The 20,617-nt window shown below is 40.7% G+C and overlaps 2 protein-coding genes across 10 annotated transcripts in view; both read right to left on the bottom strand.

The window, feature by feature from the left end:
* Positions 1-3,717: 3,717 nt before the first annotated feature.
* Positions 3,718-10,574, bottom strand: RNF7 (ring finger protein 7). 2 transcript variants are annotated; one of them, XM_047726615.1, is made up of 3 exons: positions 10,297-10,574; positions 5,867-5,914; positions 3,718-4,289 (listed from the first exon to the last, which is right to left on the bottom strand). In XM_047726615.1, exons 1-3 carry the CDS (start codon positions 10,462-10,464, stop codon positions 4,233-4,235), a joined length of 273 nt encoding a protein of 90 aa, XP_047582571.1. In that variant the 5' UTR covers positions 10,465-10,574; the 3' UTR covers positions 3,718-4,232. The 2 variants fall into 2 exon arrangements, with proteins under 2 accessions (XP_047582571.1, XP_047582562.1); XM_047726606.1 differs by having other exon boundaries at positions 10,290-10,562.
* A 4,875-nt stretch (positions 10,575-15,449) lies between these two features.
* Positions 15,450-20,617, bottom strand: part of LOC125098101 (uncharacterized) — a 52,414-nt gene continuing 47,246 nt past the window's right edge. For 4 of the 8 annotated variants that reach the window (XM_047726548.1, XM_047726539.1, XM_047726531.1 and 1 more), the window contains exons 10-12: positions 16,152-16,264; positions 15,929-16,014; positions 15,451-15,696 (exon numbers count right to left, since the gene is read on the bottom strand). In XM_047726548.1, coding sequence (XP_047582504.1) covers positions 15,982-16,014; positions 16,152-16,264 — 146 coding nt within the window. In that variant the 3' untranslated portion in view covers positions 15,451-15,696; positions 15,929-15,981. Of the gene's footprint in view, positions 15,697-15,928; positions 16,015-16,151; positions 16,265-20,617 lie in introns of those variants that run through there. The other 4 variants (XM_047726573.1, XM_047726565.1, XM_047726583.1 and 1 more) reach the window with 4 other exon arrangements.

Below are 20,617 nucleotides of genomic sequence, written 5' to 3'. Positions count from 1 at the left end.
CAGTCATCTGTGAGAGAGTAATTTCTGAGCTGCTTGACTAGTACACATCCTAAATCTTCCTCTGCATCCATAGAACATGGGCCTAAAACAGAATGGTTAATGTCAACGTAAGTTTACTAGGAGGAAACAGCATGATTAATGACTTCCTCAGAGGAGAAAAAGAAACAGTAGTATACGATGCCAATTTTAAAAATGCGTTCAAGTTTTACTCCCTGAATGTATTCCTCATTTGAGATGCAATGTAACATCTTATTCAGTGCCTATTTTCTTAGCATATGTCTCAACAGTTAACTCAAGGCCATGAATCTTTGAAACAATACCAAATGGCAAGAATACACCTATCAGCTTCAGTGTTTCTCTAAGCAATAAGTCCTATCACAAGGAAAAAGCAGTACTATCTAACCATCTATCTTTACTTGTAATACATTGTACTATATATTACATATAATTTACTACCGTAAAATGACAAATCTGTACTAGAAGTATAAAACCTATATTCTATGTATACACTACACTGTACTGCAAACATTTTATGTGCTACTTACTCTAAATATTCTAAAGAGGAATGCAAGAAAACACACTTAACAAATTTTGTCCATCTTTCACATTCAGTAAATTATGTCTTTAGGTAATATTTTCTAATCTTTTTTTTTTTTTTTTTGAAGATTTTATTTAGTTATTTGACAGAGAGAGAGGGAACACAAGCAGGGGGAATGGGAGAGGGAGAAGCAGACTTCCTGCTGGGCAGGGAGCTTGATGCCAGGCTCAATCCCAGGTCCCTGGGATCATGACCTGAGCCAAAGGCAAATGCTTAACGACTGAGCCATCCAGGTGCCCCACATTTTTTAATCTTTTATGATGCAATACTGTGTTTCTCCAGGTTGACTGCCATTAATGTTATATTTTTGCTTTATTTTCATTCTTCTCTTTGTATTGATTCTTCAATTGAAAATCCCTGAAGAGGGGCGCCTGGGTGGCTCAGTGGGTTAAAGCCTCTGCCTTCGGCTCAGGTCATGATCTCAGAGTCCCGGGATCGAGCCCCACATTTGGGCTCTCTACTCAGTGGGGAGCCTGCTTCCTCCTCTTTCTACTTGTGGTCTCTGTCTGTCAAATAAATAAATAAAAATCTTAAAAAAAAAAAAAAAAAAAAGAAAAGAAAATCCCTGAAGAAGTCAGAGTATGTAGAATGTGTTGTGATATACAGTTTGGGGCAGAGGTAGTGGCTTGAAATAACTACATCTCTATAGGGGAATTTTCCCACTTTGTCATTCCTCTAGGTCTTTACCTCCATATTTATCCTCAAATCTACTCAATTCTAAGGTTTCAGCAGATGTTCAATAAAGACATTTATCCTATGTAAACTCATATAATAACTTTTCTAAAGTCTTTGCTAGTAATATACTTACAGCTCTCAGTTTTCTGTAAGATATGATGTTAATTACATGGTTTTCTTAAAAAAAAAAACCCAACCCAAATCATTTTTTAAATTAATGACATGTTATGCATCAATTTAATGTTTCATTTTAGGTTTACCTAAGGAAAAAAAAAATCTAATTTGAAGATCATAAGTGTAATAAAGGATCATAGATTGAAAAGCAACCAGCTAGAACTTCATTCTAATGTTCAGTTTTGTGTATATTAGTATGTTGGGAAAGAGATTCTGGCATGCATATGCTATGATTTCTGGAGACCTCAAAATGAGATGTTGAAAGTGGGATTAAACTTCGGGATTTAATCTATAATGTGTTTGGAATATGTTGCTTAAACTGTTTTCCCTGTTATTTCTTTATCCCCCATCCTTCCTTACACAAGTATCATTACATAAATGGTGTTCTATCCAGAATAGTCTAAGAACCCTTCATTTCCATGGAATTGATAAGTTTTAATCTTTCCAAAAGGATTTATCACTACTCACTGATAGAGATAAGTGATTAAATAAATGGAGAAAAGATAAATATCCTATGCTGAAGAATTCCAAATAATGGAATACTCTATCCTTGAGAAGTAGAAGTCTAACTCCCACTCCCTAAGCGTTATCTTCCCTTAGTGACATTCTCCCTAACAATGCCGTATGGAAAAAGGGAAAGAGTAACTCTATAGGAAAGAAGCCTGATTTGGGTGCCTGGGTATCTCAGTCAGATAAGCATCTGACTCTTGGTTTTAGCTCATCATCATCTCAGGAACCTGAGATTGAGCCCAGTGTTGGGCTCTGTGCCTAGCATGGAGTCTGCTGGAGATTATCTCCCTCTCCCTCTGCTCCTCCCCTGCTTGCATGCTCTCTAAAATAAATAAAATCAGGGTGCCTGGATGGCGCAGTTGGTTAAGTGTCTGCCTTCAGCTCAGGTCAGGGTCTCCGGGTGCTGGGATTGAGCCCCGAATTGTGCTCCCTGCTCAGTGGGAAGTCTGCTTCTCTCTCTCCCTCTCTGCCTCTCCCCACCGTGTATTCTTTTTCTCAAAAACAAACAAATAAAACAAAACAAAACAAAAACACAAAAAAACAACAAAACTTAAAAAAAAAAAAAAAAAGCTTGACCAAAAAATCCAGACAAGTAATCTAGGTCATCATGAACGTCAATAAATCATGTTGATAGTATTACTCTTGATATTATATGATAGAAAGATGCTTTACCCCTACATTGTAGTAAGTTTTTCAGTAAAATATGAAAAAATATATAATAAAGCAATAACTTCCAGAGAAATCAGATTAATAGTAGCCAATATGAAAGCCTATGAATTCTAGTTTTTAACATTCTTTTGTGTATTCACATTCCTTAGATATAAGATTCAGATTGACAAACTGCAGAAATGGATGATAAAGTTTTTAAGACTTCAGTTTTTATTTGAAAGATTTTATTTATTTATTTGACACAGAAAGAGAGATCACAAGTAGGCAGAGAGGTAAATATAGAGAGGGGGAAGCAGGCTCCCCGCTGAGCAGAGAGCCCAATGTAGGGCTCGATCCCAGGACATCGAGATCATGACCCAGACAGAAAGTAGAGGCTTAACCCACTGAGCCACCCAGGTGCCCCAAGACTTTAGTTTTTAAAATTCATAGCTGTGACCTTTATTATGGAAAAATTCAAAATAAACTTGTGGCCCATTATCTGTTGCCAAATAACCTCCATTAGATGTGAATGAGTTTAATAAAATTTAAGTATATTCTCACACTTAATTTTTCCAGGTAATAAACTTTAAGTTCTATTTTTTACCAAATAAGAGTATATGAATATTTTTTCAAATTAAGTAAAATCATTCAGTTAACATATTAGTTTATTAACATGAAGTTTAAGGTTGTATGTAAAATTGTAATAATGACAATTCAAATTAAATAAACAGAATAAACCATTTATTAAAACATTGTGTAATAAAATAAACTTTTTGATCCAATGCTACAGTGGTAAACATTTTCTCCTCATTAACATTCCACCCAAAACACAGTTTAATTACAACATAATCTGACCAGAACTTGAAAATACTTCTGTTCTTTATAGTCCAATGACTGAGCAGTGAGGTGAATGTAAATTTAAGTTTTCTTGATGAGCCCAAGACAGAGGATGATAGCTTGAAAGACAACTGAAATTGCATATGCCCAAAGGTTAAATTTTATTTACCCTGTTCACTGGTCTAAACTTAAAATTTTCATTATATCAAATAAAGAGTTCATGAATCACCCCCTCTCGCCAAAAATAAATATCAGGGACAAATTGAGGATAAGAGTTGGGTTTTAAACTGCACTTTATTTGTTACTGTAACATTGTCTTTTTTTTTTTTTTTTTTTTTTTTTTTAACTGATCGACTATAAGCATGCAACAAGTTCTCTTCTGAATGGAACTGCTTCCACAGCCCTTGGATATCAGTAAGAAAATTATGAAGTCATTCAATTTGTAGCTCTCTCCTCCTTTAAAGCACTTCTAAGCAGTGTGTGTGACACATACCACAGAGGTAGGAAAGACCATCTTTAATAAATTATCTTCTTAATAGTAGAGAATTTCTGAAAATAAAACTAACAAAATGCCGAACGATGCCTCTGATGAGTACCAAAAGACCACAGAGCCATCTCCTCCTACTTGAAGAATTAGTTCCCTGGAGAGTCCTGGCCTTTGTAGGGCACTTGATAACAAGATCCACCAGGGCTCCAAATAAATGCACTACGAAAGCCTTCCGCCACTCTCATTTGCCGATTCTCTGGACCACCCAATCCTGCTGGCAGAGAGGGCAGCGATTGTTCTGTTTCACCCACAGGGACATGCAGCAGTTGTGAAAGGAATGATTACATTCTCCCCAGACCACTGAAAGGAGAAAAAAAAAAAAAGATTATTTGACATTACATATTTTAAGTTAAATTACTGAACTCAAATCATAGGTTATTTTATGTTATGTCAAAATCATGGTTCATGATCTTGAATCAAGATGGCTAATTGGTCAACATTTTTTCTACCTATAAAGAAATAAAAACTTACCTGTGTAAATTACACTTAAGAAGTGAGATGAGGCGCTGTGATTAGGGGACTTTCCAGCATTGTTTAGAATCTGTGGGTGATGTGGTGGCCCCCAGCCCCTACACAGCTCTACATGCTATCTTCCTGAAGTTAGGAGATTAAAGAACTTGAGCCTTCCTTGATATCCCAGAACTTCTCAGTCATACACTGACCTGGAAACCTTTTGAGTTTTACTTTATTAAGAAACAGCCTCCTGATTTTGATTTACCAAGATAATGAGTTTAAATGTTTTCAGTTCATAGTAGTCTATTATAAATAGATGCCATGCTTCGAAACATTAGTTGTACATCTAGTGAGTTATTTTCCAAAAGTAGTGATGAACTGTGTTAAGTCATCCATAAGCAGTGCAATTCCTGATGTGACAAATACATTAACTTTTCAAAGTGGGTGGCTGGAAAGAGAGATAGGTCTCTTTGTGGTCAAAGAAAGGTGGCCTGAACCTCACAATTTCTGTTAGTATTTTTTAGACCAAGGGAAGTCACCCATAATCTGAAATACAGTCTCAAATGTGGGTTTTATTTGTCACTTCCTTAACCTACGTCATAACAAAACAATGGAAAGAAATAGGAAAAAAAAGGAAAAAAAAACCATGAAAGAAACCTACATCTTCTTATGAAAATTAGCTATAGGGAGTAGGAAACAAGGGGAAATCATTCTAAGTGTTTCAGGATGAAAAAACAGGATTTAATAAATACGACATAAATCATTATTAAGATGCTGTATGTAAACCATGCAAACACAAAGTACAAAGTTAACCTTTCATCTTCAGAAAAAAGCTTTTATATATAGCAATCTAGAAGTGATGACTTCAAGATCTAGGACATAAAAACTTTTGAACTGCTTAAAACGTTTAGCTTAAGACAACTTTTGTAGTCCCAGACTATTAACAAGATTTAATAGATTTCCATATATAAACTATATCGGAAAAAATCTTGAGACTTAAAATTTTTTCTGTTAGTTGAAAAGTTAAATATTATATCATAAGAGTACTGAAAACTGAAGTGCTTTATTAGAATAAAACCCTACCAAATCTGACCTATAATACAGTTAAATTTAAGATGTCTTGGCAAATTCCTTACTTCATAATTTTCTTAATAGAAAAGAATGATTTCTTTTTAGAATATGAAATATTTATTACACCCACATCTAGAATATGTAATCAATTCTTAATTACAGGAAATTAAAGGACTTGTAGATTAATTCCATTAAGGCCTTTAGAGAACCAACACATTTTATATTAATAATGGATCACTGCTTTACAGTTTGTTTTTGTGTATTGATAAAGTCAATCTTGATTGCAAATTCAAACATCCCCACTGAGAGAAAACCTTCAGTTGGAAAAGCAAGAGAATGAAATTACAACATACCAACACAATCCTCTTGTTTGTTTTCAGCTTGACATCTAAGACAGGCATCTAAAAATAAACAAATAGCAATTCTCATTCTGATGCTCAGAATGCAATTTTTAAAACCCAGACACTTCAAAGTCAAATAAAAGCCCAAAGGGTTAGAGATGGAGATAAGAGACCCATATTATTAATTTCTCATCTGAACATAACTGTTTAAAGATGAATAAAGTACAAGGCACTCTACTTATTTACTTATGACCAGGAGCAATTTCACAAGGGTTACAGACCCTCTATTTTCACAAGCTCTGATGAGAAGATGTCCCCAAGGTGCATGCAATCACCACAGAAAAATATGCCACACTCCATTATATATTAGAAGTTCATATAGACTCACTGGGCATGATCACATAGATCAACCTTAAGGGCAGTTTATTTTCAAGATACCATTTTAGGTAAGCCATGCATATATATTGGTATTTGCTTATACACACATAAAGAAACTCCAGAAGAATACCAAGTAACTAATAAAGTCTACCAAAGAGGGGATGGTGGGAAGGAGTTTTCACTGTATATTTTCTTAAAATTCTGAATTATGTGACTATATGATCTATACAAAAATTAAAATACTAATTTTTAAAGAACCTCTTAAATACTATGTTGTCTCTCTTTTTTTTTCTTTTTAAAGAAAATGCTCCCTTGGGGCTCCTGGGTGGCTCAGTTGGTTAAGTGTCTGCCTTCAGCTCAGGTCATGATCCCAGGGTCCTGGGGCATCAGGCACCATGCTCGATGGGGAGCCTCCTTTTCCCTCTCTACCACTTGTGCTCTCCTGCTCTTTCTCTCTCTCTCACAAATAAATAAATCTTTAAAAAAAGGAAAGAAAAAGGGGCGCCTGGGATGGAGCCCTGCATCGGGCTTTCTGCTTGGTGGGGAGCCTGCTTACCTTCCTCTCTCTCTGCCTACTTGTGATCTCTGTCCTATAAATAAAAAATAAATTCTTAAAAAAAAAAAAAGGAAAGAAAAGGAAAAAGCAAAGCAAAGGAAAAGAAATCCTCCCTTTATGAATATGTCTGAGTCCAAAGCATTTATCCAACAATGGCAAAGTATTTTGATAATTTATTTGGGAGTAAATTCTAGGAATGGGAACCTAAAGGGTATACTAGAAGTTTTCCAAATTCACTCTACTACTATTTGCTTCATGAAGGAGATAATATAAAATAATGGGACCCCCCCCCCCCCCAAAATGGATTCATTCACTAGCTGGAAGAGGAGTCCAAGACGGGTAAAAGGAAATTCAAACCAACAGAAAAAAAAATTAGTTTCTAACATAAATTGGAGAAAAAGAATTCTGTAAAAATAGATACACAGTGGAGTTGAAGCCTGCTCCTCTTCTTACACTGGATTATGCTCAGGCGTTTGTTTGCTCCTCTCTGCATGCTCTTAACCCTAAAAAAACACACCACCCTGGCCTCTTCGATGTGGATTAAAAACAACCACTGCCTCCTGAGGCTTTCTTCAATCCCACAATTACTGAGTATCTACTCTGTATAAGGAGTTATGCACTGAGGACACCAAAATGACTGAGTCTGGGTCCCTGGTCTCACCAGGAAATGGGGAGGTAGGCAGGCAAATAACTAAATATCATAAGGATCATGATATAAGGGTGAAGACATGGCTCTGGTTCTGTATAATCATAGAATTATAGTCTGTGACCCCAACTACCTCTTTCACAAATTAGGAAAACAAGACTCCAAAAGGTATGTCAAATGTCCAAGTTAACATAAATAGCCATGAAGGGTTACTCCAGCTCTTTAGAACTCAACAGAACCAGCAAACCTATTTTCCTCTTCTTCAACACTTGGGTCACTGCCATCTGCCCCTTTCAGAATGAAGGGAGAAGAGCCGAAACCAAAGAAGAGAGTGTTAACCACATCAGAACAGGCTGACAGGCAAATCTTGGATCAAGAAGTTACAATAAATCGTTTAGGTGTAAGAAAATGAATTTGAAATGTTAAGGAAATAGAATTAAGTGGGCTCCTTTGCACAATCGAGAAATCTCTGGATTACAATTTTGATTGAGCTTTTAGACTTATTATCAAAACCCAACCTAAATCTAAAAATTCCTAAATTTTTAGATAAAATAAAAAAAATTCTTTTCATGGGATGCCTGGGTGGCTCATTTGGTTAAGCTGCTGCCTTTGATTCAGGTCATGATCCCAGGGTTCTGGGATCGAGTCCCACATCGGGCTCCTTGCTCGATGGGGAGCCTGCTTCTCGCTCTTCCTCTGCCTGCCACTCTGCCTGCTTGTGTGCTCTCTCTCTGACAAATAAATAAATAAAATCATAAAAAAAAATTCTTTTCATGATATTCGTAAGATCTAAAACAGAACATTTCTAAGGAGTGCAATAACAGTAACACCTTTTAGAATGATGCTGCTAGGGTAAGCTTGGGAAGTCTGAAAAACAAACTTCCTTCTGCTGTCACCTGACCACTAAATGGATTTTAACACCTCATAAACAAAATACAGAGGTTTAGTCCAGAATACTTTCCTGAACTCAAAGGACAGCCATTGTAAATCTGCAAAAATAATCCACCATAGCAGAATACTGGCTATAATTAGAATGTTAATATTAACATGAACCATTTATAGCCATACTTTGACTTACTCTAAATATCCCAGTAAAGCTGATCTGTTGCAAGATTTCAACCATTACTCTGAATTGTGTATTTCTACTTACAAATATAAAACTTTTCTTCGGGGAAAAATATAAAACACACTTTCTCAAACACTCTTCTTTTTTTTTTTTTTTAAGATTTTATTTATTTATTTGTCAGAGAGAGAGAGCGCACAGGCAGACAGAGTGGCAGAGGGAGAAGCAGGCTCCCCACGGAGAAAGGAGCCCGATGTGGGACTCGATCCCAGGATGCCGGGATCATGACCTGAGCCAAAGGCAGCCGCTTAACCAACCGAGCCACCCAGGCGTCCCTCGAACACTCTTCTTTTTAAACTAAAGAAAATTCTGAGGATAAAATATTTAGCAAAGCTTGTCTTGCAAAAGAAGAAAAGATTAAATTGTCTGGATAAGTTAACAATGGCACATAAACTGGAAATTATGACTGTAGTTTGAATAAGGGGTGGGGTAAGGCGGCTTTACTGCAGGCCAGTAAACTAGGTACTTTTAAGACCTAATTAGAAAATAAGTGGATCATGTCTGAAATCAAGTTCTTTCAAAAGTAAGAAATAAAAAATATTTTAATCCCATTTTTGTTAATCCTTTTTGAAGCAAGCTTTATGAATAAAAAACAAAAGAGTGTATTATAGAGTGTAAATTGAGAATCTCTGGATTCTGGTAGGTTTAAATTTCATCCCTTGAGATAGTAATTGTGTTTATTTTCTCCAATTCTCTCATTTTTCAGAGCAAAACACAAAGTCTTCGAACTACAGAACCTGTTTTTTTTCCAACTACCCCAAGAAACACTGAAATACTCTCTCAGTATTTTAAATACTTTACTTAAAAATGTAACTTGCATTTAGATAGCATCTCTTTTTCAAGGTGGTCTGAGATCTTAAAACAGAGCGCATATAAAATATAAAAGGATGAAGCTGCTCTGCCGGGTTTCACTTGGTCCAGTATTTTGATCGGAAATATCACAGAAAGAAGTTAAGACTTTATTTGTACAAGAGGGTTCTCCACAAAGGCCTGACACAGAGCAAGTCAGATCTTCTTCAGGAAATGGCATCCTATGATAGGGAGGGGCCAGAAGGAGATGAAGTTTTATGTTTCTGAATAAAGGGCTTACATTCTTCAATTCCCGCAAACCTTATATACTCCTGAACCACACTGTGTCCCCTTCAAGACAAGGGAGTGCCATCTGACCCATCCTGAGGCGTGCAGATTTAAAAAGACTGCGGAACATCAGGAGCTAATCCAAAAATGCAACGACTACAACACTTTTCCTCCCTTCGCCTCTGAGGAGCGGACTGAGGGTGTCGTTTTTGTGGAGGACGACTCCAGAGCATCACTTCGGTGTGTGACTACAATCATTAAAGTACCCTCCTTATTCCGGGCCTTTACTCTGACCCCCTCTGCGGTGTGGTTTTGGAGACGGAGCGGGCCACACCAACCCAAGTGGTTTCTCCTAGCTGCCAACAAATGACCCAGTTTTATTTCCTCGGCCACACCCATCACCACCTGAAATTACCTTAATTCCTGGGCTCACAATCCGTTTCTCTCGCTACAAGACCAGCTCCCGGCGCCGGGCGCCCGCGGAACCCCCGGCGGCGGCAGCAGCCCTCAGGCCGGCTGCAGCACTGTTAGCCCCGGCACCCCTGCCCCCACTCCAGCCGACCCAAGTCTCTCGGAGCCCTCTTCCCCCGTCCCCCACTCCAAGTCCGCCCGGTGGAGGCCGGAACGGGGCCCCGGCCTCGCGTGTAGCGCTTACCCATCACCTGGACCCTGCAGATGGCGCACGTATCGCACTCCACGTCCCAGCTCCACATAGCCACCGCGTTCCACTTTTTAAGAGAGAACATCTTGTCGCCTCCCGACTTTGAGCCTGCACTCCCGGAGTGAGAGGACAGGGCGCAGGGTTCCTCGCCGTCTTCCACGTCGGCCATGGCGGCGACGCGGAGCCGGCAGCGGAGACGTTAAGCCGCGGGAGGCGGGCGGCTATGGCGGCTCCGTGGGGCCGCCCGGCGGGCCACAGCGCCGCCTGCAGGCCACGGGCCGCCGCGGCGCCTACGACGGGGCCGCTCCGATTGGCTGGCGCGGCCCATTGACGTCATTTGACGCTAGCGCCAGGCCGCTTGTCCACTATGCACGTCCCTGCTCGCTGGGGCAACCCTGAGGGCTGAAGGCCTTTAGGGCGATTCCGGTGTGAAGCCTGGGCGATTCCGGTGTGAAGCCTAGACGCTTCGCTGCTCAGTGTTCCTCTACCCGCGCCCGGGAGCGCTCTATGCAGGCACCAGGTGACCTGCTGTGTGCTTTCGGGAAACTTACCACTCTCAAAAATTATCCTGTTACTAAAACTGTTACCCGCGCCCCCCCCCCCCCCCACACGCCGTAAACTCAATCAGAGCAGGGACCGTGTCTGTGCAAGATCCCCTGTCCTCCGTATCTAGGAAACGTCTGACCTCCCAAGGTCTTCTGAGAAACCTGGTTCAGTGGTTCTCAAACTTTGCACTCCGTTAAACTTAAAAACTAGAGGATCTCCAAAAGCCTTTATGTAAGATGTAGATGTTTGCTTTTTAAGAAATTTACCTTGAGAGAAATATCTCAATTTTAAAAGTAACAGTAATAAACTCATTACAAGTTATTAGAGCGATGGTGCCGCATATAATGTAGCTTCTGGAAAACGCCCCTGTACACTCCTAAAGAGTGAGAAGAGGGAAATAGCTCCGAATGTTGGCATGCAAATAGTTCCGACCTGTTGGTCCCCTGAAAGGATGCCTAGAACTCAGGGGCCCACGCTCTGAGAACCTCTGATGTAGTTTAACCACCTCCTTTTATATGTACGAGTAACACCGCTATTATGTGACAGTGACAATTATGAAATCTGGGTTGTTCTATTGCTGGCCTGGGGTCATGTTCTTCTGTTTTCTCAAGCAAAGCAGACAACATCTTCATTTTTAAACGATAAGAAAGTTGAGGCACCGATTGCCTTAGGAGATGACTGATTACCACCACCACCTAGTGGTGGACACCTGTAGTGTCGGGTTTGGGATTCCAAGCCTCCCATCTCTTCTTCTTGGGCCTCTTAGCCTCCCCTCGTGTCCTCACGCCAGGCCAAACTCAAGTAGTTGGGCAGAGGACAAGCATGCATACAAATGTAAAAATAGAAATATGGACACAGGGTCACATTTGGCTAGATGCTATGTGCGCTGCTTGTTGAGTGGAATATTCAGTGATGTGAGGGACGGAGATATCCCTGAGACTGATGCCATGAGGAAAAGCCTCACGGAAGAGACTAGACTCCTCATGGGAGGCCCTCAAGCCCAGGATATGAGTGAAGAGAGCACACCTGTCCAAGCTGTCAGGCAGAGCAGAGCAGCTGTACTGGTGGCGGATGTCAATCTCACCGCACTAAGTTGAAGAGCCAGATAAAATTCCTATAGACAAACCCAGATGAACATGTTCTGTTCATATTAAACGGCCACACATCTGACTATAGAGATGGTTCTAAATGTGAGATATCTAATAAAGGAGGAAGGCCGGAACCAGACGAGGAGAAAATGCACTTCAAGTTGTTGGGAACTGGCCAGTTTGAAAGAGAAAAGGAGAGAAAGTCAGATGAAAGGATGAAAGCCTAGAGGATGCCTCCTCTTGTCACACTTCAACATCTCTGAAACTGGAAAGAACTTCCCCTACCTGCTCCAGCTGGATTGCTCTCTGCACTTAGAGAAAACTTACTCATCTTCGCTCTTTGCCAATATATATTCTAATGCTTCCAGGAAATAACAGCACTTACTGTATTTCTTCCACTCTTTTGGCACTGGGGCACATAGCAAGGAAAAAGTGCTGCTACTGATGTTTATTGAATAATTTCAAGTTTTAAAAATTGACAGCTCATAAATTATAAAAATGTTAAAATAGTAAAATGTGTATGCAATGAAAAAAAGCAAGTGTTCATACTCTCAGAAGTTTCTACATATATACAAACAGACACATTAAAATCATTAAAAATTTTTTAAAAGATTTTACTTTTAAGTAATCTCTACACCCAAGGTGGGGCTCCAACTTACAACCCTGAGGTTAAGAGTCACAGGCTCTACTGACTGAGCCAGTCAGGTGCCCCTAAAAATTTTTAATTGTGATAAAATATACATAATGAAGTTTGCCACCAATTTTCAGTGCAGAGTTCAGTAGTATTAAGTGTATTTATGTTGTTTTTGTTTTGTTTTGTTTTAAAGTGGGCTCCACACCCAGCATGGAGCCCAACACAGGGCTTGGACTCATGACCCTGAGATCAAGACTTAAGCTGAGATCAAGAGTCAGATGCCTAACTGACTAAGACACCCAGGGACCCCAGGACATTTACATTATTATGCAAACACCTTCCAGAACTATTTCATTTTCCAAAACCAAAACTATACTTTCTATCTCCCCTTCTTTCCCGGCAACCATCACTCTTTGTTTCTGAGTTCGATTACCCTAGGTACCTCATATAAGTAGAATCATTCAGTATTTGTCTTTTTGTAACTGTTTTATTTCACTTTAGCACAGTGCCTTGGAGTTTCATCTGTGTTGCAGCATGCGTCAGAATTTCCTTCCTTTTTAAGGCCAAATAATACTGCACTGTGTGGATAGACCACACTTTGCTTATCCATTTATCTGTCAGTGGACATCAGGGTTGCTTGCACCTTTTGAATATTGTGAATAATGTCACTGTGAACTTGAGTATACAAATATCTCTTCATAATCCTGCTTTCACTTCTTTTGGGTATACACCCAGAAATGGGATTGCTGACTCATATTATTTTTTTTAAAAGATTTTATTTATTATTTATTTGACACACAGAGATCACAAGTAGGCAGAGAGGCAGGCAGAGAGAGAGAAAGGAGGAAACAGGCACCCCGTTGAGCAGAGAGCCCGATGTAGGGCTCCATCCCAGGACCCTGGGATCATGACCGGAGTCGAAGGCAGAGGCTTTAGCCCACTAAGCCTCCCAGGCGCCCTGCTGACTCCTATTATATCAATGCATCTTCATATGAGTTTTTTACACACATTATTCTCTAGCCTGCTTTTTAAAAAATGGTTTTTTTATAAGTAATCTCCACACCCAACATGGGGCTCAAACTCATGACCCTGAGATCAAGAGTTGGCTGCTCCACTGACTGAGCCAGCCAGATGCCCCGCCAGCCTGCTCTTTTTGTTTAATAGTATGAGTAGGACAGCTTTCTACAGAAGCCCTCCCTTATCCACATTATTCTTGATGCTGCACGGTACTACACCACATACATTCCCTGTGATTTATTTCCCCGAGAATCCTTTGAGAGATGTTAAGCTGTTTCCAATGTATAACAAACAGTGCTGCATTAAACATCATTATAAGTATTTGCTTACACATGTGTGAGAGAATATTTGTAAAATAAATTTCTCAAATACCTAGGTCAAAAGTTATGTATTTTTCACTTTGATAGACCATGTCAAAAGACTTGTAAAGAGGCACACAGATTTGCACACAGAGAGGATGTCTGTGGCAAATTTCAAAAAGGTCCTTTTTTTTTTTTAAAGCAGGTACAATTTCTCAGGAGGCCTTACACATTGGATATACAAGTTCTGAAGATGTTATATCATTTCAATTCTCATACTCTGTTATTATTTACTTTTAACATGCGAGGATCCTATCTTCCTAGCTAGATAATAAGATATTAAAGGTTGAACACAATTTACTATAAACATCCTCACTTTCACAGATAGTTTGGTTCCACAGATTTGCCAGAACTTGATTTGTACGTAGTATGAATGACGGTCTTGCTTTTTTAAAAAATATACATTCATTTCTTTATTTTTTATTAACATATAATGTATTATTTGTTTCAGGGGTACAGGTCTTTTTTTTTTTACTTTTTATTTTGAGTAGGCTCCACACCCAACATGGGACTTGAACTCACAACACTGAGATCAAGAGTCACATTCTCTACTGACTGTGCCAGCCAGGCACCCCAACAGACTGGCTTTTCGTGTGGGTTGTTTTGTTTTGTTTTTTACTTCAAAATGGAAAGGTCTTAAGTCTTTTCTTCTTCTTTTTTATTTTTCTTGTGTAGCTTTTCCAAGTGAAATAACTGGAGTCACTCAATTCTAACATCAACCATAACTGCCACTAATATTTATATTTGAGCATGCACTACCATGAAACAATATTGTCCAAAAATGCTTGACATGTGTCATCTCATTCAGGGCTCACCATATGAGACAGGTGCTATTCTATCTGTATCTTATCAGGGAGAACTGAGGCTCAGTGAGGTTAACCGAGGTGGCCAACGTTACACACCTGGAAAGCAGCAGTTTTCCACAGAGAATTCCAGCCCATTTCTTTCCCCAGTCCACAGTTTCCATCCCTGCACCATATTGTCATGGCATATAACTTCCAGCTAATCCAATTTATCATCCATACATCGGTCAACCACACCTCTTCTCTTTCCCATGGAGCAGACATCTTCATTTGGGGTGGAGGGGGCGGTGAAGTGATTAGAAGTTTCCTCATTTGTGGAAGATCCCCATTTGCGGGGGGATGTCATCTTTCAGAAAGTGGTTATTTTCAAATATTCTTATTGTTCCCAACTATAGATATACTTATGAAAGAAGAATGTTTCTTAGATAAAGATCATGACTTCCTTCAACTTTTAAATTTCACATGCACTTGAGAAGCACCAGAGAAGAATTCTACCTATTTTTACTAAGGCCAACTGGGAAACCCACATTTTAAAAAATGATGAGCATAATAGGGTTAACACTACTTTGAACTTTCATAAATGAGTCATCAAATTTTAGAACATGAAAGGGGCTTGACTCCAGTGAAAACTCTTTTTTTTTTTCTTAAAGATTTTGTTTATTTATTTGACAGACAGAGATCACAAGAGGCAGAGAGGCAGGCAGAGAGTGAGAGACAGGAGGAAGCAGGCTCCCCGCTGAGCAGCAAGCCTGACAAGACATGGGGCTCGTTCCCAGGACCCTGAGATCATGACCTGAGCATGAAGGCAGAGGCTTAACCCACTGAGCCACCCAGGTGCCCCTCCAGTGAAAACTCTTATTATAGAACAAACAAGATCTTTCTACACATGTCCACTTGGCCATGGAAACAGAGAGCATCCATAAAGATATAGAACATCCATATTCAGTTTTTACCCTGTGAAATAATGAACACAAAATTCATAAATTATAAAAAGAAAAAAGGAAGTTCAACTTCATAAAATAGAGAGTGAACATATAAAGCACTACCACCTAATAGATCCCACATGTTTCATAAATAGTTCAGGTAAATTCACCATTTCAAATCCACAATAAGCTAACAGGTACCAGGATTGTGGGGGGAGGGGAGGGTGGGAAAGTTGAAGAGAAGAGACAAGGTTTGCACCAACCTTTGAGGGAACTATGTTTTTTCATACTACTTGTCCTTTGATACAATCATCCATTAGGATGGACTGATGGTCTGGGATACTGTTACCTAGAACCAAAATTCTCATGATTTTATCAAGTGCAAAATCTGCTGGGGGTCGCACCTACCCCAATTTAGTGCCCAGGGTCCATCCACACACTCCCCTGGTGGCTGCAACTCACAGACACAGACATCCAAGAGCATACCTTCTTCTTCTTTTTACTGGTAATCCTAGATTTCCTGCTATTTTTCCAAATAGATCTGAAGGTATCAGAAGACATTTGAGGAGTGACTGTAATTTTTAAGACTGGGAGTTTACCTGAGAGGGAAAGAACATAGTAGTAAATCAGTAGGATATCTCACAACTCCATTTGATGGATTGGGTCTTAGCTTCTGAGAGGGGCATTCTCCCACATTCTTATTAACTGGGCAACTTTCCTCTCACCTAATACCTTTTGCCTATATCTTCTTGATGTGAGTGATCCATAACAATTTATTTCTATAATAACTTCTCATTCCAGCCCTTTCTTTCCCATTCCTAAATTCACATGTTTACCTAGATAATTGTAGTCGTCTTCCAACTGGTCTTCATAGCCTCAGACTTCCCCGCCCCCAAATCCATCCTGCAATCTACTTCCAGATTAATCATCGGAAAGTGAAACTCTTATCTTGTCATTCATCACCTCTAATACTTTATTGACTCTTCATTTTCACTGGACCTCTCTTGGTTTTACTTGTCCAGCTTGCATTTATTTTAGCTTCTTTCTGGAACAGAATCTTGAGTTTACTTTGGGGTTCCACTCCCCTGTGCTCCAGGGGTGGATGGGCACATAACCCGGATCTGGTGAATTAGTGGATTTACTCTCCCCGACACAAGTGATTGGTTAACAGGTGTGTATGTGACTCATGATGGTCCTGTGAAATCAGGAGAAAGGCGCTTTCTTGAGATTAAACCGTCACAATGTAAATTTATGGCCTGTGCTGCCCAAAATCCACTGTGTGGGAAGAACCTGCCTGAGAATAAAGTCAGCACAAGCAGAACTTCCAGGAGAGGAAGGTAGGTAGCGTTACTTAAACCCCTAAATCCACCTGGACCTGTAGCTAGAACCACCCCTGGACTTCTAGTTATATTATGGGTCAACAGTTTGGTGTGTGTGTACTAAGATCAGTTTGTGTTGGTCTCGTAGCACTTGAAACCAAGATTTCTCATTGATTTTCCAATACAATCCAGCAATATTATGATTTCTAGGAAATATATATTTGGATTATTCAGATTTCCCATATATATTTGGTCTTTGTCCAGGGTTCCTGGCTCCCACACCTTTGGAATTTCCTGACCAATAAGAGAAATGGGGCATCTTTTGGTCTCTTAGGTGTGTGTGGGGGATGGGTAAAACAGGTGATGGGGTTTAGAGTATACTTACCACGATGAACACTGAGTAATGTACACTTGAAGCTAATAGAACACTCCATGTTAACTCCACTGGATTTTTTTTTTTAAAGATTTTATTTATTTATTTGACAGAGAGAGATCACAAGCAGGCAGAGAGGCAGGTAGAGAGAGAGGAGGAAGCAGGCTCCCTGCTGAGCAGAGAGCCCGATGCGGGGCTCGATCCCAGGACCCCGAGATCATGACCTGAGCCGAAGGCAGCGGCTTAACCCACTGAGCCACCCAGGCGCCCCCCCACTGGATTTTTTTAAAAAAGAAAACTTAAATATAATATTTGGTCCCTTGTTCTCAGTTCCTTAAAACGCCTTAGAGTGGTAAAGGTGAAATGGGTGCCTCGTAATTCATAATAAGCCCCTTTCCACCACACCTGAGTTTATGTTAATGAGGATTTGGACAGCACCTAAGGATGGGGCTGGTTGCCAGGGGAACCAACCATAGAGGGAATGTTAGAGCTTTCTCTAACCCTGATTCTCTGGGGAGGGGAAAGGGGCTGGAGGTTGAATCAATCACCATTGGCCAATGATTTAATCAACCATGCCTAAGTAATAAAGCCTCCATAAAAATCTGAAGGATCGGATTCTAAGAGCTTCCAGGTTGGGAAACCAGAATGCTTCCACGTGCCACCATGCTGGGCTCCAAACTCCATGAGGACAGTGCTGCTTTGTTCAAGACCTCACCCTCTGTATCTCTTCATCTGGCTATTGATTTGTATCCTTTATGATAACCCAGCAATCATGAATAAACTGGTTTCCTGGGTCATATTAGCCGTTCTAGCCAATTAATCAAACCCAAGGAGGGGTTCATGAGAACCTCAGCTTTATGGTCAGTCAGTCAGAAGCCCAGGTAACAATATGGACTTGCTATTGACGTCCGACGTGGTGGAGGTAGGGAGGGGACAGTCTTGTGGGACTGAGCCCTTAACCTGTGGAATCTGATGCTAAGCTCCTGGTAGGTAGGGTCAGAATGGAGTTGAACTGTAGGCCACCCAGCTAGTATTTGGGAATTGCTTGGTGGTGTGTGGGAAACCTACTCCCACACATCAAAATTGGGATCAGAATAATAAGACTCAAATACCTAGCATGCCATTCACAGAGCCTGTGTCAACCCATCCTTCTGTTATTTCCCATGGCACTTGCCCTTCTCCCCCTTCCTGTTTCTCATCTAGCCAGATGGCCAGGTCCTGCTTGCAGGGCCCCAGGGGCCCCAGGCTGTAGTTTCTGGGGGTCAGGATACACCAGGAAGAAGCCAGAAGCAGGAAGGTAAGTAGGAAATATGGTGGAGAGGAAAAATAAGAACCTTAAAAATAGTACTGCATGTACTATAAATAAATATTTTAAAATAGTACTGCCTGACCCTCCAAAGGGTCAGTTGAAGTTGAAACATGAAAATGGTTGTAAGGATGTGGGGAAAAAATCAGGCTGGGCACAGTAAAGGGTAGCGGAGTGTAAGATGGATGAAAATAGGTAAGTGACCTAGAGGTATAAGACAATACAGCTCATAATTTCAGGACTTAGAAAGGGCCAGAAACTGTGTCACTGAGGACTTGGGTGGTACATATGTGCCTGGAAGATAAGCGCTATTTGGATGTTTTCCTCCGGTGAGCAGTACTTACTGGTACTTGGTGTGATCATTCTAGTCCATGGGTCATTCCTGTGGGTCATCACAAAAAAAGGTGTGGTTGTGGGGGGAACATTGCTCTGATACTTCAGGGTGGGGCCAGGCCATAATAAAATTTAAGGCAATAGTCTCCCAGGGCTGTGCCTAGATCGAGAAGCACTCATGTTTCCTGGGTCTAATTTTGCCCCACTGTCTTCCTTGATTCCTTATAGAGCAGAAGGTTATACAGATGCAGGTCTGCTAGGTGACTTGAGGGGCATGTGGAATGTCTAATAAAGACCCTGGGGGGGGGCGCCTGGGTGGCTCGGTGGGTTGGGCCGCTGCCTTCAACTCAGGTCATGATCTCAGGGTCCTGGGATCGAGTCCCACATCGGGCTCTCTGCTTAGCAAGAAGCCTGCTTCCCTCTCTCTCTCTCTCTGCCTGCCTCTCCGTCTACTTGTGATCTCTGTCAAATAAATAAATAAAATCTTTAAAAAAAAAAAAAAAAGACCCTGGGGTCTCACTTGGGCCACTCTGGAGGGGTCACTGGCTTCAAAGGCCTTTGACCAGGTCTGGTGTAGACCAGCTGACCTACTGATCATAATCTAAAGGAGCTTGAGCCAAAAACTTGTAGTTCCCTGACTAATACCTTTTCTGAACTTATTTTCTAACAGAGCTCAGATTTTTCTTAGGGTGGCAATGTGCCAAGCTAAAAATTAGGGATGGATATGTGACGTGCTTCTGACCAGCTGGAAATAAGCACAAGTGTGCTGGGTGATTTCTGAGACTTCCTCATAGAGGTACCAGTACTTTCTCCTTGTCCCTTCCTTCTTCTGGTCTGGAATGAAGACGGGAGTCTCGCAGCGAAGCAGCCACCTATAGCTATGAGGATATAAACCATCTGCTAAGGCTGATGGTGGAGAAAGAGAAAGGCATGATGCCGGGACGGGTCTACACTGGCTCAGTCCTCTGCTAGCTGATGAAGCCACTATATCTGGTCCTGTTCCACGTAGCCAAATAGCACTTCTAACTGAGGCAGAATTCAATAGCAAATAGGAAGAAATCGTAGTCAGGGAGAAAAACAAGGCTCAGAGTTGAAAAAAAGAAGACAGGTTCAAATGTAGAGGAAGAAAGGAGTTTCAATAAGAAAGCAAGGCCCAAAGTCTTGACCACTGCGACAGTCAGGAGGGAGATGCTCAGGTTGTGAGGAGTGCTGGGGGCTGGAAACCACCTGACAGGGGGCCAGTAGTGCGGTATGGGGGCCAGCTGGAGGTCTCAGAGGAGTCATGCGACAGCCACACCCACAAAAGGCAGTCATATTCCCTAACGCCATACTTCTGGTCATCTTTTTCACTTCTTTATGAAACTCTAGCCATTCATAAATGTTCTATAGAGTGTGTGAGGCCTCCAACTCCTTAGTGGAAGCTAAGGTGACTTAAGATAGTATTACATAGGCTCCCTGGGTGGCTCAGTTGGTTAAGCATCTGCCTTTAGCTCAGGTCATGACCTGGGATCGAGCCCCAAGTCAGGCTCCACACTCAGTGGGGAGTCTGCTTGTCTCTCTGCCCCTACCCCACTAGTGCGCGCTTTCTCTCTCTCTCAAATAAATAAAATCTTTTTAAAAA

This window comes from Lutra lutra, chromosome 1 (assembly GCF_902655055.1).
Source record: "Lutra lutra chromosome 1, mLutLut1.2, whole genome shotgun sequence".
NCBI lineage: Eukaryota > Metazoa > Chordata > Mammalia > Carnivora > Mustelidae > Lutra > Lutra lutra.
The sequence above is the reverse complement of the archived record's forward strand: the minus strand, read 5'-3'. Positions and strand labels throughout refer to the sequence as shown.

Bases quoted from the DNA above. Each gene is read 5' to 3' on its own strand.
- RNF7 (XM_047726606.1), bottom strand. From the start codon at position 10,464: ATGGCCGACGTGGAAGACGGCGAGGAACCCTGCGCCCTGTCCTCTCAC. The intron at 5,915-10,289 runs GTAAGCGCTACA...GTTTATTTTTAG, and splicing joins CTGCAGGGTCCAGGTGATGG to ATGCCTGTCTTAGATGTCAA. The intron at 4,290-5,866 runs GTATGTTGTAAT...TTCTCCTTTCAG, and splicing joins CAAACAAGAGGATTGTGTTG to TGGTCTGGGGAGAATGTAAT.